Source organism: Diabrotica undecimpunctata, chromosome 2 (genome assembly GCF_040954645.1).
Source record: "Diabrotica undecimpunctata isolate CICGRU chromosome 2, icDiaUnde3, whole genome shotgun sequence".
Lineage (NCBI taxonomy): Eukaryota > Metazoa > Arthropoda > Insecta > Coleoptera > Chrysomelidae > Diabrotica > Diabrotica undecimpunctata.
In genome coordinates, this window is record NC_092804.1 from 68,073,155 (window position 1) to 68,087,731 (window position 14,577).

The 14,577-nt window shown below is 31.6% G+C and overlaps 1 protein-coding gene across 2 annotated transcripts in view; it reads right to left on the reverse strand.

Moving 5' to 3' along the window:
- Window positions 1-11,714: 11,714 nt before the first annotated feature.
- The window catches only part of LOC140434656 (uncharacterized), a 36,431-nt gene continuing 33,568 nt past the window's right edge, over window positions 11,715-14,577 (reverse strand). For both annotated transcript variants that reach the window (XM_072523071.1, XM_072523070.1), the window contains one exon: window positions 11,715-12,002. In XM_072523071.1, coding sequence (XP_072379172.1) covers window positions 11,869-12,002 — 134 coding nt within the window. In that variant the 3' untranslated portion in view covers window positions 11,715-11,868. The remainder of the gene's footprint in view (window positions 12,003-14,577) is intronic.

A 14,577-nucleotide genomic window follows, 5' to 3' on the forward strand; every position in this document is an offset into this window, starting at 1 on the left:
AGTTATAGTAAATCATAGTAGTGAAACGTTATTTTACTTAAGTTATGGGCTTTCTATAAAAAGGTGCCCTAGTGGCAGTAAGCTGTCTTTTCGCTCTTTTGAAAAAATTTTTAAATTATACGACAATATACATTGACTCACAGCTTAAAAGATGCAGTAGCTATGTACTTAATAAAACTATCTTGTGTCAGTGGCGTAATATTTATTAGAAAAAAATTACATACTGAAATTAAATTACTACAAGTCTTTTAAAATAGTATAAGCTATTTTTTGGGTTTCAAATATACCATACTTAAATAACAATAAATATTTAATTATTTTATGTATAATTTTAATGTCACAGCTAAAATGAAGCAAACTTAAAAACAAGAAAATTAATAAAGAAAATAAATTCTACGCATTGAAAAATGATTGCTAATATTTTGTAGGTCATGCTTCATTATCAATTATTACAGCCTGCAGTCCCTAGGCATTGATTCGACCAACTTTCTAGTGTACACTGGGGAAATTGTGTCCCAAGTTTCAGTAATTTTTACTTTCAACTTATTTCTACTTGATATTTTGGTACTGTTTACTTTATTTTTTAATGTCAACCACAAATTTTCAATAACATTCAAATCTGGTGTCTGAGCTGGTATTTTAATGACATTTCGGCAATTATAAAGCAAATAAGTAGGAACCCGATATGACGTGTGTTTTGGATCGTTGTCCTGATAAAATTGGTAATTGTAATTAATACCTGATTTTTGGGTCCTAGTGGCGATATGTTGCCTTAGTATATCCAAGATCAGCAACAACTATCACAAGATTAAAAACTAGTCACGGTGCTGTTCCTGCTCACCTGGCTAGATTAAACATTATAGAATCGGGAAAGTGTTCATGCGATAATATTTCCCAGTGTGATGTTACTCACAGCCTGTTTGGATTTATTAATAATAAAGCACTCTCACCTACATTTTATGAAAACGTGGTTAAAAGTAATGTACAACTTTTAGTAAATATAACCCACCCACTGTCACTGAATCAGACATCAATATACGAACTCATATGTATGTAATCACTTATATGTATCCGGATATATAATATAAATTTATTACAATAAAGTTTTAATTCATAAACATAACATAAATCATTCAAAAATCTGTGGCAAAAGGACTAGTTTCCATTTCAAACACACTATCATCATCATCAACATTGTTATCAGTCTATCCAAATAAATGTATTGGCTCATATTCCGTTTAATAAAATGCATGTTACCTACTTCTGCAGACGACATACATCCCCACATCATTTAATTTTAGTTCTTCATTCTGCTTTCTCCAGACCAATATTTTTCCACCGGAAGCAAACAAGTTTATTTTGGTTTCTTCAGCAAATATTACTGAATTTCAAAAGTTCAAATCTTAATTTATTTGCCATTTTAGATATGTCTCTTTGGTTATATCCATTTTTATGGTGAGTAATAATTAAATTTCTTCCACGAATCGTAGTTTGGCGACCCATTCTTAAATAATTTTATTATTTGCCGATTAAAAACTTTGAAATGTCAAATTAAACATAAAAATAACTGCAATATGAATTTAATGCAACGCCTACTTCGCAAATTTCAAATTGATAAGTTGTGTCATGCTTCATCTTCATTCATCAAAATCATACATAAAATAATTCAATATTTATTGTTATTTAAGTATGGTATATTTGAAACCCAAAAAATAGTTTATGTTATTTTAAAAGAGTTACCTATAGTAATTTAATTTCAGTATGTAATTTTTTTCTAATAAATATTGAGCCGCTGACGCAAGCTAGTTTTATTGAGTAGCGACTGCATCATTTAAGCTGTGAGCCACTGTATATTTATGTTATCTTTCGTCTTTGGATTAGTCATTAGACCAAGCGCCATTTTCTCAAATTGTGGATTATGGCGCTTTCTGGTGGGAAATAGCATAAACTATCTACAGTAGAATAAATCCCATTAGTCTGTTAGTAACGGTTAACCAGATATATTTAAAAAGACCAAGTGCCTTTCTTCTTATTCTGGACTTTGAATTTTGCATAACTAGACCAAGCGACTAATTTTGTGTATTAGTTTTGCATCAGTAGACCAAGCACCTCTTGCGAGCGTTTTAATGATTGTAAATTGAATATTTGGCAACATACGTACATAAACGTTGTTGACAATAACTTGTTGAGGCGTTTAGGTTAAGAACTAGTCAGTTATTGCTTAAATTTTTCTATAAAATCAAGAGAGCTATAATATGTTCAAATATTTCCGAAGTCCCAATAAAGCGTAAAAGAACAAAAACCAGTAACAAAATAAATACTACAAGGATATACACAATATCCGCTGTGACAGTGTGTAAACCTTTCTCTTTACAGACCTTGAGAATATCAAGTTGCAAAGTCAATGCAGCCTTGAAAGCTATGAAACGTCCAATGGGTGTTCGAGATTGTCGTGGTCAAAGTGGAGGTCATAATAAAATTAACGATAATCGTGTACAAAATGTAATTGGGCACATAACGAAATTCCCTAAATACAAGTCACATTACAGAAGAGCTAACACAGAAAGAGAATACCTAACAGAAGAAACAACATTAAGTAAAATGTATAAATTATATATTGAAGAAGCAGACAATGATCCTATTAAATTTTCGTTTTACAAAAAAATATTTTTAACACGATTTAATCTTCAAAGAAAAAAGTTGAAAAAAGATACTTGTAGTAGATGTGATTGTTTCGAATTAGAAATTAAAAATTGTGCAGTTAACGAAACATTAAGCAAGTTAAAGGAAGAAAAAAATGTGCAATTAGAAGCTGAAAATGCACAATCTAGAAGAAAGCTAGACATGCAGATGAGCAACTATCAACCAGAAGTGGAAACCTTTTGTTTTGATTTAGAAAAAAACTCTTCCCCTTCCGGGAATTCCAACAAATATCGTATATTATAAGCGTCAATTATGTATTTCCAACCTTGGTATCCATAGCGGCAAGGATAACAAAGGTCATTGCTATGTTTGAATGGAAGGTGAAGCTGGTCGGGGAGCCCAGGAAGTAGGCAGTTATCTTAAGAAACACATTGAAGACAATGTTACTTTTGCAAAACATGTAATTTTATGGTCAGACTCTTGTGTCGGCCAAAACCGCAACATCAAAATAGTTTTGATTCTGAAAACGATTTTGGAAACTCATCCTAGCATTGAAAAAATTACATTACGCTATCTCTTTCCTGATCATAGTTTTTTACCCAATGATAGTGATTTTGGAGATATTGAAAATGCCCTAAAATTTTAACAACGTTTATATACCGTTGATGATTACCTAAACGTGATGAAGAAATCCCGTAAAAAGAACACACTAGTAGTTCACAGAATAAAAAAAGAAGAATTTGTTGGAACAAAGAAGTTGGAAACTATGATTACAAACCGTAAATCAGACATAGAAAACAGTAAGGTAAGCTGGCTTAAAACAAGAGAAATTGAAATAAGAAAGGATAAACCAATGAGTATTTTTATGAAAACTGATTTTAACACTAATGAAGTTGAAGTAGATCTTCACAAGAAACTTTAAAAAGGACGGCCCGTTGCAATGCAATCCCTAAGTAACCACTTGATTCCTCTTTAGCCCACAGGCAAGCCACTTTCTGTGCCTAAGCTTAACGACTTAAGATCTTTAATGCACCTAATACCAAATGATGCAAAACCTGTGTATCGCCCCCTTTTCGGTAACAATACAGTAGAAGATTGCATTGACGGATTTGATGGAGACTTTGACATACGAAATGAGTAATGTTTAGATATTTACTATTTTCATAATATTCAGAAAATTGTACCTAGTGTTAACACTGAGTTCAAGTTTTTTTATATTTTTGATTAATTTCTTAAGTAATATAAAATATTCAAAACAACGGCTTTTATTGTCATACCCAAAAAGAAAAAATAGCTTGTGACCTACAAATCATTCTCTAAAAGTGATATTTTAGTTACGCATTCAGTTTAGTTACGAAAAAAAGCAATTTTATTCATTTTTTTAATTCGCCGTAAATCGAATAGAGCCAACTAAAAACGCATTATCAAATGCAAGAGATGCTTTAATTTTACCATAAATAAATAAATTTATTTATACTCCAGTCGTCAGAGACGAAAATGCCGCTGAACCTCTAAAAATCATACGAACAAGCTGAATTTTGCTGAGAATATTAATTTTGGGACCCCAAAAAATATGCAAAAATGTTTACTATCCCTACCCTCCGGATTCCCCCTGAAACCAACCTCCTGATATGGGAAAACAATTTTGAACAAAAATGTTCATCAGCACTTTATCTGTAAAATAAAAAGTTCTCCCAAAAATATCACTTGAAGCGACGCGGCTACGCACACTAAATCCGTTTTAAATTAAATTTGTTAGAATTCGTTGGTAAAAATTCGATATATTTTGATCGACAAAAATTAAAAAGCCTTTTAAATGTGAATAGTGGAGTTTCTTAAGCGAATTTTGCATTTTGCCGCAATTAAAGCAAGTTTCCATAAAAGTGTTAAATAAATAAACGTTGCGCGATTTTTGTCATTTTTTCTTTATCACTTTTCCATTAACCGCTCACTATAAAATTTCCATTCTTACAGCCTAGTTTTCAAAAACCCATGGCAACGAATGTGAGGCATTTGAAATATGCCTAAAATCCGCCTAATCTAAACTTTCACATTAAAAACAATTGTACGTCACAGAAAATACTTCCAAGAGGACGACATTTATTGAAATTTATAGCTTAAGTAGTATAAAAACAAACTTGTGTATTGATGTGAAAGTTTAAAATCAGCATGTTTTACACAAATGCCTCACATTTGTTGCCAAACATTAAAACCGAAATTTCATGCCACGAAGACCTGAACACCATGAAGACTGGTCTTTAATAATGAATATTCCGTAGTGACCGGCTACTGGAAAGGTGATACATTTTAATGATCTCATGAGAATAGTAAAAAATGGCAAAAAACGCGCAACGTTTATTTATTTACCACTCTTATAGAAACTGAAAATCGCATAAGAAAGCCGCACTCTTCACCTTTAAAATGCTTTTTGTTTCTTGTCGATAGGACATGATTAAAAGATATCAAATTTTTACCGTCGAATTGATACAAACTTTACTTAAAATTGATTTCGCGGGCATAGCCGTGTCGATTCAAGCGATATTTTTGAGAGAACGATTTATTTTCCACAAAAAGTGGTGATAAACATTTTTGTTCAAGTTTTTTTCCCATACCAGGAGGGTGGTTTTAGGGGAAAGCCAGAGGGTAGGAGTAGTAAGCTTTTTTGCATATTTTTTGGGGTCTCAAAATTACCACTCTCAGAAAAATTCAGCTTGTTTCTATGATTTTTAGAGATTCAGTGGAATTTTTGTCTCTCACGACTGGAGTAAAAATAAATTAATTTATTTATGGCAAAACTAAAACATCTCTGGCATTTGGTAATGCGTTTTTTAGATGGCTCTATTCGATTTAAGTCGGATTAAAAACAAAATGAAGAAAAATGCTTTATTGAAAACGAGAAAATAAATTTTTTTACCTATACCGATTTTAATATTTTAAATTCAATTGACTCCAACCTAATTTTTTTGGTATTTATCGCGCGCAATACCGATGGTTTTTATTATTACGTTAGTCCAGTCATCAGTGAGTTGACTGACTCATATGTGCGCTAAATCAATGAAAGCTTGTATCAGCTTGACGGTAACAATTTGATATCTTTTGATCCAAGTGTCCTATCGACAAAAATCAAGATGCGTTTTAAAGGTAAAAAGTGCAGCTTTTGTATGCAGTTTTGTATTTTGCCGCAAATAAACTCAGTTTTTATAAAGATGTTAAATAAACAAACGTGGGGCGATTATTGCTATTTGTTTTAAATTCTTGTGAGATCAATAAAATTGTTCACTGTTATTGATCCCTCGTAGTAAAATTTCCATTTTTAGAGATCAATCTTTAAAATCTATGACTTGAAATTTCAATTTTGAGTTGTGGCAACAAATATGAGGCATTTGAGATATGAATAAACAACGCAAAACTTAATGTTTTACATTTCAAACGATCGCACGTAACATGAAATGCCTCCAAGAAGACGATTTTGGGTGTATTTTATAGTAGAAGTTTGGTTCTTTTGAAAAACGTACTAGTTTTATTGAAAAGAAAGTTTAAAACGTTTTAGGTTATTTATTATGTGAAAGTTTAAATCCAGCGTTTTTTATACATATTTCAAAGGCGTCACATTTGTTGCCAAAACTCAAAACTAACATTTGATGCTATAGGTTTTGAAGGCTAGACTCTAGTAATCGAAACTTTATAGCGGTCAGTCAATAAAAGAGATATATTGTATTGATCCCATAAGAATCATAAAAAATGTCAAAAATCGCGCCACGTTTATTTATTTAACACCTTTATAAAATCTACGAAAACTAAACTCTTTCTATAAAACGCATATTGATTTTTATCGATGGAACACTTGGATCAGAAGATATCGAATTTTTACCGTCGAGCTGATACAAATTTTATTGAACATTGATTTCGTGCACGTAACTGACATTTAAAATTGACGGTCGCTTCAAACGTTGTTTCTAAGAGAACGGTTCATTCTACAAAAAAAGTTATGATAAACATTTTTATATAGAATTATCTCAGCTGTCGAGATAAATGTCTCAGATGCAGTTGTTTAAAATTATTTGATGATCTAATTTTCTATTTTATTTCATAATTATCTTTGTAGTATTTTCGTATAGCCCTAATAATTCTAGATTTATTTCTACATTTTTGATTTTTTCCCACAGTTTTGAAGTTTTTCTCTGTTTTATTACACTCATTTTTGTTTTTTTTTTTTATACAAATATGCGATTTTTTATGTGAAAGGAATAGTGAATCGTACAGCATTGCTTGTTCTTCTACTGTTTGTCATTGAAGTCTATTTATATTAAGCTCTTCATTATAAATCTGACACTCTTGAAAAGATTTCTGGGTATATTCGTTATGGACTCAGATTTTTTAAATGTCATTCCTTTACTGCCTATTTTAATTATTGTAATAGTAATGTCTTCATCGCTTTTATGGTTATATTGACTTCCAAGCTCATTGTGCCTAAGATATGGTTATCTATGTTCTCACAATTTTTTGCAGATTTTAGTTTTGGTAGCTAACTCTTGTTTAACTTATCTTTTATTATACTTTTTGATATAACTCATTTTTTATTTTATTTTCTGGTTAATATAAGTATCCCACCAGAAAGATCATTCCGTCGCTTTCTTACGCATATCTTTAGACGTTCGTACCCTCCCGTCGTCGATTTGTGTATTTCTCAATTTTGCTGTGACCCTCCAGGAATAAAGTAAACGTGTTCTGTCTTTCATCATCATCATCATGGACGATTTTGTGCTCTTTGTTGCCAATTTTTGGTGATACGAGTGATGTCGTGAGCTCAACGTGTAGGTGGTCATCCTCTACTACATTTGTATGCTCTTGGCCTCCAATTTGTAATTTTGCTCGTCCATCGTGAGTCGTGCATTCTCGCTACATGGCCTGCCCAGTTCCATTTCAGTTCCGCTATGCGTTCCACAACATCAGCAATACTCGTCCTTCTTCCCAGATCTTCGTTTCTTATTCGGTCTCGCAACGTCACTCCCAGCATAGACCGTTCCATTCGTCTCTGTGCCACTCTAAATTTCGAAACCATAGTCTTGGTTAGAGTCATAGTTTCCGCCCCACAGGTCATGAACGGTAATATGCATTGGTCAAATACTTTTCTTTTGAGGCTTATGTTGGCCCTAAGTGTATCTCGCAGTTTTTCAAAGGCTGCCCACGCTAAAGTAATTCGTCTTTGGATTTCGCATGTTTGGTAATCCCTGCTGATTCTTATTTCATGACCCAAATACGTACATTACTCAACCAGTTCTACCACTTTGTCTTGAATAGTTAATTGGTTATTGAGGACCATATTTGTCATAAACTTAGTTTTGGTCGAGTTCATTCTAAGGCCCAACTTCTAAATTTCTGTGATAAGGACAATGTGATTTGTGAAACGGAGATGGTTAAGCTTTTCGCCGTCTATTGTTTCTGTGGTCTCAATTGATCATCTTAAAGGCATAGTGGCATTTTTGTAAAAATTGTAAATAAGTTCACTATACCTATGGACAATCCTGTTGTCATTCATTGCTTCTATAAGGATGGAGAACAAGAGGTTTGTTCTATTCTATAGATTTTTCAATGAGTATCTTTACTGTACGGAGGTAATCATTGATACCATAATTTGAACGGAATCCTACCTGCTCTCTCGGTTGGTAGAAATCTAATATTTTCTAATGTCACTAAACTAGTGAATAGCTTGTATACATGGTTCAACAGGCTAATAGGTCTATAAGTTTCTAGGTCCGTTCTATCTCCTTTTTTATGCAAAAGGATGGTTATAGTATTGTTCCATTCTTTGGGCATCTCTCATAATGCCGTATAAAAATATTGGTACCAGTAGCAGGGACAATATTTGATTTTCGGAAAATTTTGACCCCATTTTCGATAATTTCATACAGTACGGTATTCATACACATAGTTTCGGATCTTTATTTACATTACTTTTTTTCATTGCCGTACATATCGGCTGGTACATTTACTTGCATAAAATAATAACATTTTTGGATATGCCGAACATTTTTCACGGTACATGTGCTCATGAGAGGAAAATTGATTTCCTTCTGATAAGTGGTATATTACGATCAACAATTTCTGTACGGTATTGATATATTTTGTTATTATTGATATTAATTATTAACAAAAACAAAATGTCGTCTAGGTTGTGAGGCCGCTCCCGTAGGAAAAATGTTTGATTCGATTTATTTACGGATTACTGTTAAAAAATGTCCCCTTTAAATAAAACAGGGGGGTGCCGGGTAAAATTTTTGGGCAGAAATTGTTTAAACAATTTTTTTAAACAAATTACAAGAATATCCGGTTTTTGCACGAGAAACATTTTTAGGTTTGTTGGGTCTTGGGTCATTTTAAACAAAAAAGTCCAGTGTCATTTTTCTCTAAAGTTGATAGTTTTCAAGTTATAAGCAATAAAAGCGAAAATACGCACTTTCGAGGTTGGAAAACTTATATGAAAATTATTATTTTTCAGGTTGCCAAGTGCCTAAATTGAAGAGCAGTTTTAAGAAGGTCTATTAAATTTGTTGTGTTCTTTTCATTGCCAATAAATTTATATTAAGATAAATAGGTAATAATAATAATAATAAGTTGTGTGGTGGCGGAAAGGGTTATAATACCACAGGATTAATGTTAAGAAAATAATAAATTGATTTAAAACGTAATATTCACAACAAAATCCTACAAAACGATGAACGACAGCAGAAATAAACGCTAAAGGGGAAAACAGGGAAAACAGAAGAGAAGGAAGTCGCGCTTCCATATTATAACGGTCTAAATAGAACTTCTAGCCACGCGTGTGTGGCTGAGGGTAGTTTTAGTTGATAGGCAGGGCATCATGGACGCACCAGAGGGCACGACTTCCAAGAGCGGAAATCCTTTTACTCTAAATTCAACACAAGTCTTTAGACTATTTTACACCCTGAACAAAAAAAGCCAAGATATCGCCAGTGAAATATTTAGGGTACGCCCCTTGCCTAGTATGATAATAATCCAAAGAGATTAGACCCCTTTCAGACAAGGATACTGTATCCGAGATACTGTATGCGAGATACAGAATTTTCGATGGCGGCTGTATCGGATTCACGGGCATGCTCGTCAGTGTGAAAATAGTAGCAGTGCAGTGCGGTTATATTTTTGGATTATGGATGTAGAAGAGTGTGTTATGCTGTGCTAAACATATTAAATAAAAAGAAACTAAAAAGACGACGTAATTTGTGGGTTCATCCTATTGTAGAATTAAGAGAAACCAAGGGAACGTATAGTTTGCTGTATCAAGATTTATTGCAAGATCCATCGAAGTTTTTTAATTATTTTCGAATGTCTGTGAAGTCGTTTGAAGAACTTCATAAAATTTTGAAAATTCCATTGAGTAAAAAAGACACAACTATGCGTAGAATTATTTCATCAAAAAACGGCTTTCTATGACTTTTTAAAGTTAAAGTCTATGACTTAAATTTAAAATAAATATGTGTACTTATCTCCAATTTGTAAATTGTTTACCTCGCCCTAAATAAAAAATGACCGTATTCCTTTCACAATAATGTAGTTTGATATTCGTTAAATAATCAAAATTCCAATTAGCAAACTTTTAAAACTAAACTGTATACGTATGAAACAAAATATTAAAATATTCTACTATGTATTTATAATAAAAACACGTTTATTTCTTACCATATTCATTTTGCTGTACTGCAGTCATGGCCTCAAAATTGTCGCTTAGAATTTTCGACCCAGCACTGCTGCTTTTTATTTCTATTGCAGTAATCTGGCGATGCTGTATCCCATAGACAGGGATTTGATCGTACCAAACAAATAAATTTGTCACTATCAATAATACGCATTCAGTCGTCGGCGACAGGAAAGTCCGAGATACTGAATTCGGTATCTCGCATACTGTATCTCTCGCGCGTCTCGTGTGAAAAGCTCCATTTGAGTCTATGTAATATCTGCGTCTCGGATACGCGTATCAGGGCTGCCAGGTCTAGGGATTTATCCCGAATCTAGGGATATTTCAGTATAAAAGGGACAAAGGGATTTTTTTGATATTTAGTGTATAATCTAGGGATTTTTGACCGGCTCAAATATTTACCTACATAGGCCTATTGTAATAACATTTCTTTAATTCAGGTATAAAACCACTTCGTATTAACAGTATTAAATAAGCGATCTTTCATTACAAATAATTAAGCTACCAGTAAACTACTTGTATTGAGGATTTTATTATCAGATGTCGCTAACTGTCCACGTTCTGGGAATCTTCATTTTATGCTACCAAATAGATTTCTGCTAAAAATAGATTCCTATATATTTTCAGAAAGGAGAAGCAAATTCTGGTGCAGGAATTAGGGGATTTACAAAAATCTTAAGTTTTATAAAATAAATAATTAGGGGATTTACAGTAGGAATCGGGTGAATTACAGGATTCGTGGAAATATATAAATAAAATTCTATGCTTCACCTTCTCATTTCTCTTCGAAGTTGTATTTTGTATTAATTAGATTAAGTGAATAATACATAAGAATATAATAAATAGAATATTCAAAGCCAAAAATAAGTAAGTTATTCTGTTTTTGTTAAATTTATTCAAATCATCGCTATTGTACCGTATAAAAATTTAATGTTTTTGAAATAAAGGTATAAAACAACAATTATTTTTTTATATCCATGTTATTATATTAGGCAACCATATATACATTTATTCCAATCTAGGGATTTCTAAGGATATTTTAATGTTCAATCTAGGGAGAACAAAATTTTCACCTGGCAACCCTGACGCGTATCTCGGATACAGTATCCTCGTCTGAAAGGGGGCTGAACGGCGACGACGATGAACTTCTAAATAAAGTTAGATAAATAAAAGTTTGTAATAAACGTTTGTTTATATTAATTATTAAAAAAGTTTAAACTTTAAATTTTATATAAAAGCTAGGATTAGAATGTTTAATATTACTCATACTCAAATTTCTAAGTATTGACTTCCATAATTTATTTTATTAAGTAAAACAAAAGAAATAAATATTTTATCATTATTTATTTTTGTTATATCCTAGATTGACCACAACAATTTTATTTAAATTAGAAAAACAATTGAAATTCAAATTTCAACTATATACACTTATATTATTCTTATAATTATAACAATAAATGTTTCTTTTTAGCAGTATATCTCACGTAATTAAAATTAACAAGTAATCACTATTAAAATTTAAATCCAAAAGTATTATTCAGTTGAGAAAAGGCAAATCCTTGTTCGCTGAAAGGCATTTCAGATCCTTTTTGATTCTGCTCTTGTAACACACTCGTATTGAACTCTGGACTCATTGGGAAATCATCTAAAATAATAAACGATAATGTATACCTATACTATATTTTCACAACATACGTATATCCTAAAAAGTGTTCTACCTGCTATTGTTAAAAGAACCGACGATGAGATAAGTACCCAGGTAATATATGTACAGGGTTTCTCATTATATTTTGACCCCCACTTATTTTCCTTAATTTCAGGAATACAAAAAAAAGTTTCAAATAAAAGTTGTATTATTTTATCTGTACCGACCAACAGTGTAGCAACAGACCAAATTTTGTATACAGGGAGTGCCCAATAAAATGCATCTTCAATATTTCAAATGGGACATCCTGATTATAAATATATAACATAGTGTAGCATAAGTTTTGTTCTATAATGGCGTATGGTACTACTATACTAAGATGAAAAAATATATTTAGAAAGTCAACAAAATTAATGACTTACAATACTACATTTAAGATACAATACTAAATTTAAGATTACAATAGATACTCAGAGTGTCCTCCATTGTTATCAATGCACAAGTAATATCTTCGTCTCAAATTTTCTAATGCGTCAGATATTATGTGTTATTATGACCATTTAAATTTTCAATTTCCGCGCGAGTTTTTGCCGTGATAGTGTAATTATTTGTATTTTAATCAAAATAGACTTTTTCTTTTAAAAACCTCCTAAAGAGCTATCACATGGTGTTAAGTCGGGACTATTTGGTGGCTATGTAATGGTACCCTTATTGCCGATCCACACATTAAATTGATTATTTAAATGTTCTTGAACGGCTACGACATTATGTGGAGCTGCTCCATCTTGTTGCCATATCATAATATTTAATTGATTTTGTGTATAATTTTGATTTAATAACTCATCCACTTCTGTAATGACTGTGTCTAAATATTATTCCCCAGTTAATTTATAATCATAAAACAATGGTCCAACTATTTTGTTTTGAAATATTCCGCACCACACATTTATTGATTTTCTTCCTGACTTTTTTATTTGCTTAATTTTTCTTTTTCTATTATTTTTCTGTTCCCACGAATACCTATTTCTTCTATTAAAAATTCCTGAAGTTGAAAATTTTGATTCATCTGTCCATAAAATGTTATAAAAATAATTAGGATCATTGTTCAAATTTGTGAGCATGTCTTGACAGAACTGTAAACGCTTTCTCTTATGAACATCGGTAAGTTCTTGTACCGGTAATATTTTGTACGGCTTATAGTTGTGCTTTTTTAAAACTCTATGTATCGTCGCACGGCTTTTCTCTAATGCATTAGTAGCATTGTTTAGGCTAGTTTCATAATTTTCTAAAATAAAAATGTTATTATGGATTTAATCTATTATTTAAGTATTTAATTTTTACCTTCAAAGTAAAGCAAAGTATTAAGATCTTCATAATCATTTCCTGCGATACTACGTTTCATCCGTTCAAACATCTTTTCATTTATGACATGACGATAATTATATAAAAATGTATTTGCAGAAGGAGTCTGTCGATCTGGATAAATCAGCCTATATTATTTTCTTGCCGCTTGCTCGTTTTTATTATTTTTTACATATATTGAGAATATATCTACTTTTTCATCTGCAGTATAACCCATTTCGGTATGAGGACTTACAGTTTATAATAAATTAATAATTGTTTCATTTTGACATGTTTGTCAGTTGCATAGCCACCTATGGTTACCCTTTTGTAGTACCATATGCCATTATAGAACAAAACTAATGCTACACAATGTTATATATTGGTAATCAGGAAATGCAGGGCTACTCAAAACTATAAAAAAATACAGCGTGTCCCATTTGAAATACTGAAGATGCATTTTATTGGGCACTCCCTGTATACAAAATTTGGTCTGTTACTACATTGTTGGTCGGTACAGATAAAATAATACAACTTTTATTTGAAACTTTTTTTGTATTCCCGAAATTAAGGAAAATAAGTGGGGGTCAAAATAAAATAAGAAACGCGGTACATCAAGGAATTACATTAATTTGTTGGGGTTCGTTTATTATAACCAGAATAGTTTTGTCCAGTCAATTCTAAGCGAATAAGTAGATTTGAGATTATTATAGTGTGATTTTTGTGATAGTCAATAGTGAGTAATTTTATCGAATATGGAATCAACTTGTGATTATAGACCAGTCAAAAAATTTAAGATGGACCATTTATCACGTAAGGAAAAGAATGTTATACTAATAAGTATATATATATATATATATATATATATATATATATATATGTGTGTGTGTGTATGTGTACATTATATATAATATTTAAAATATCTATTAATATTCCAAAATCACATTGCAAAGAAAGCTGTGAACATCCTTTCACACGTATCCGATAGGTTTGCTCAAAATAACCACGGGAATCAAAAGAGGCTTAAAATTTAAGCAACTTTTGTTTTGTAGAGTTTTTTCAGAAAGTTGATACTGTTTGAGCTATTTATGGTCAAAAACAGCGAATTTTAATTGAAAAAAGTCACGTTTTTGATGAATAACTCAAAAAATATGCCTTTGATCGAAAAAGTACGAGAACAAAAATGCAGCATATAAAATTAGAATGAGACTCATTGTTTACAAGATATTCCAGA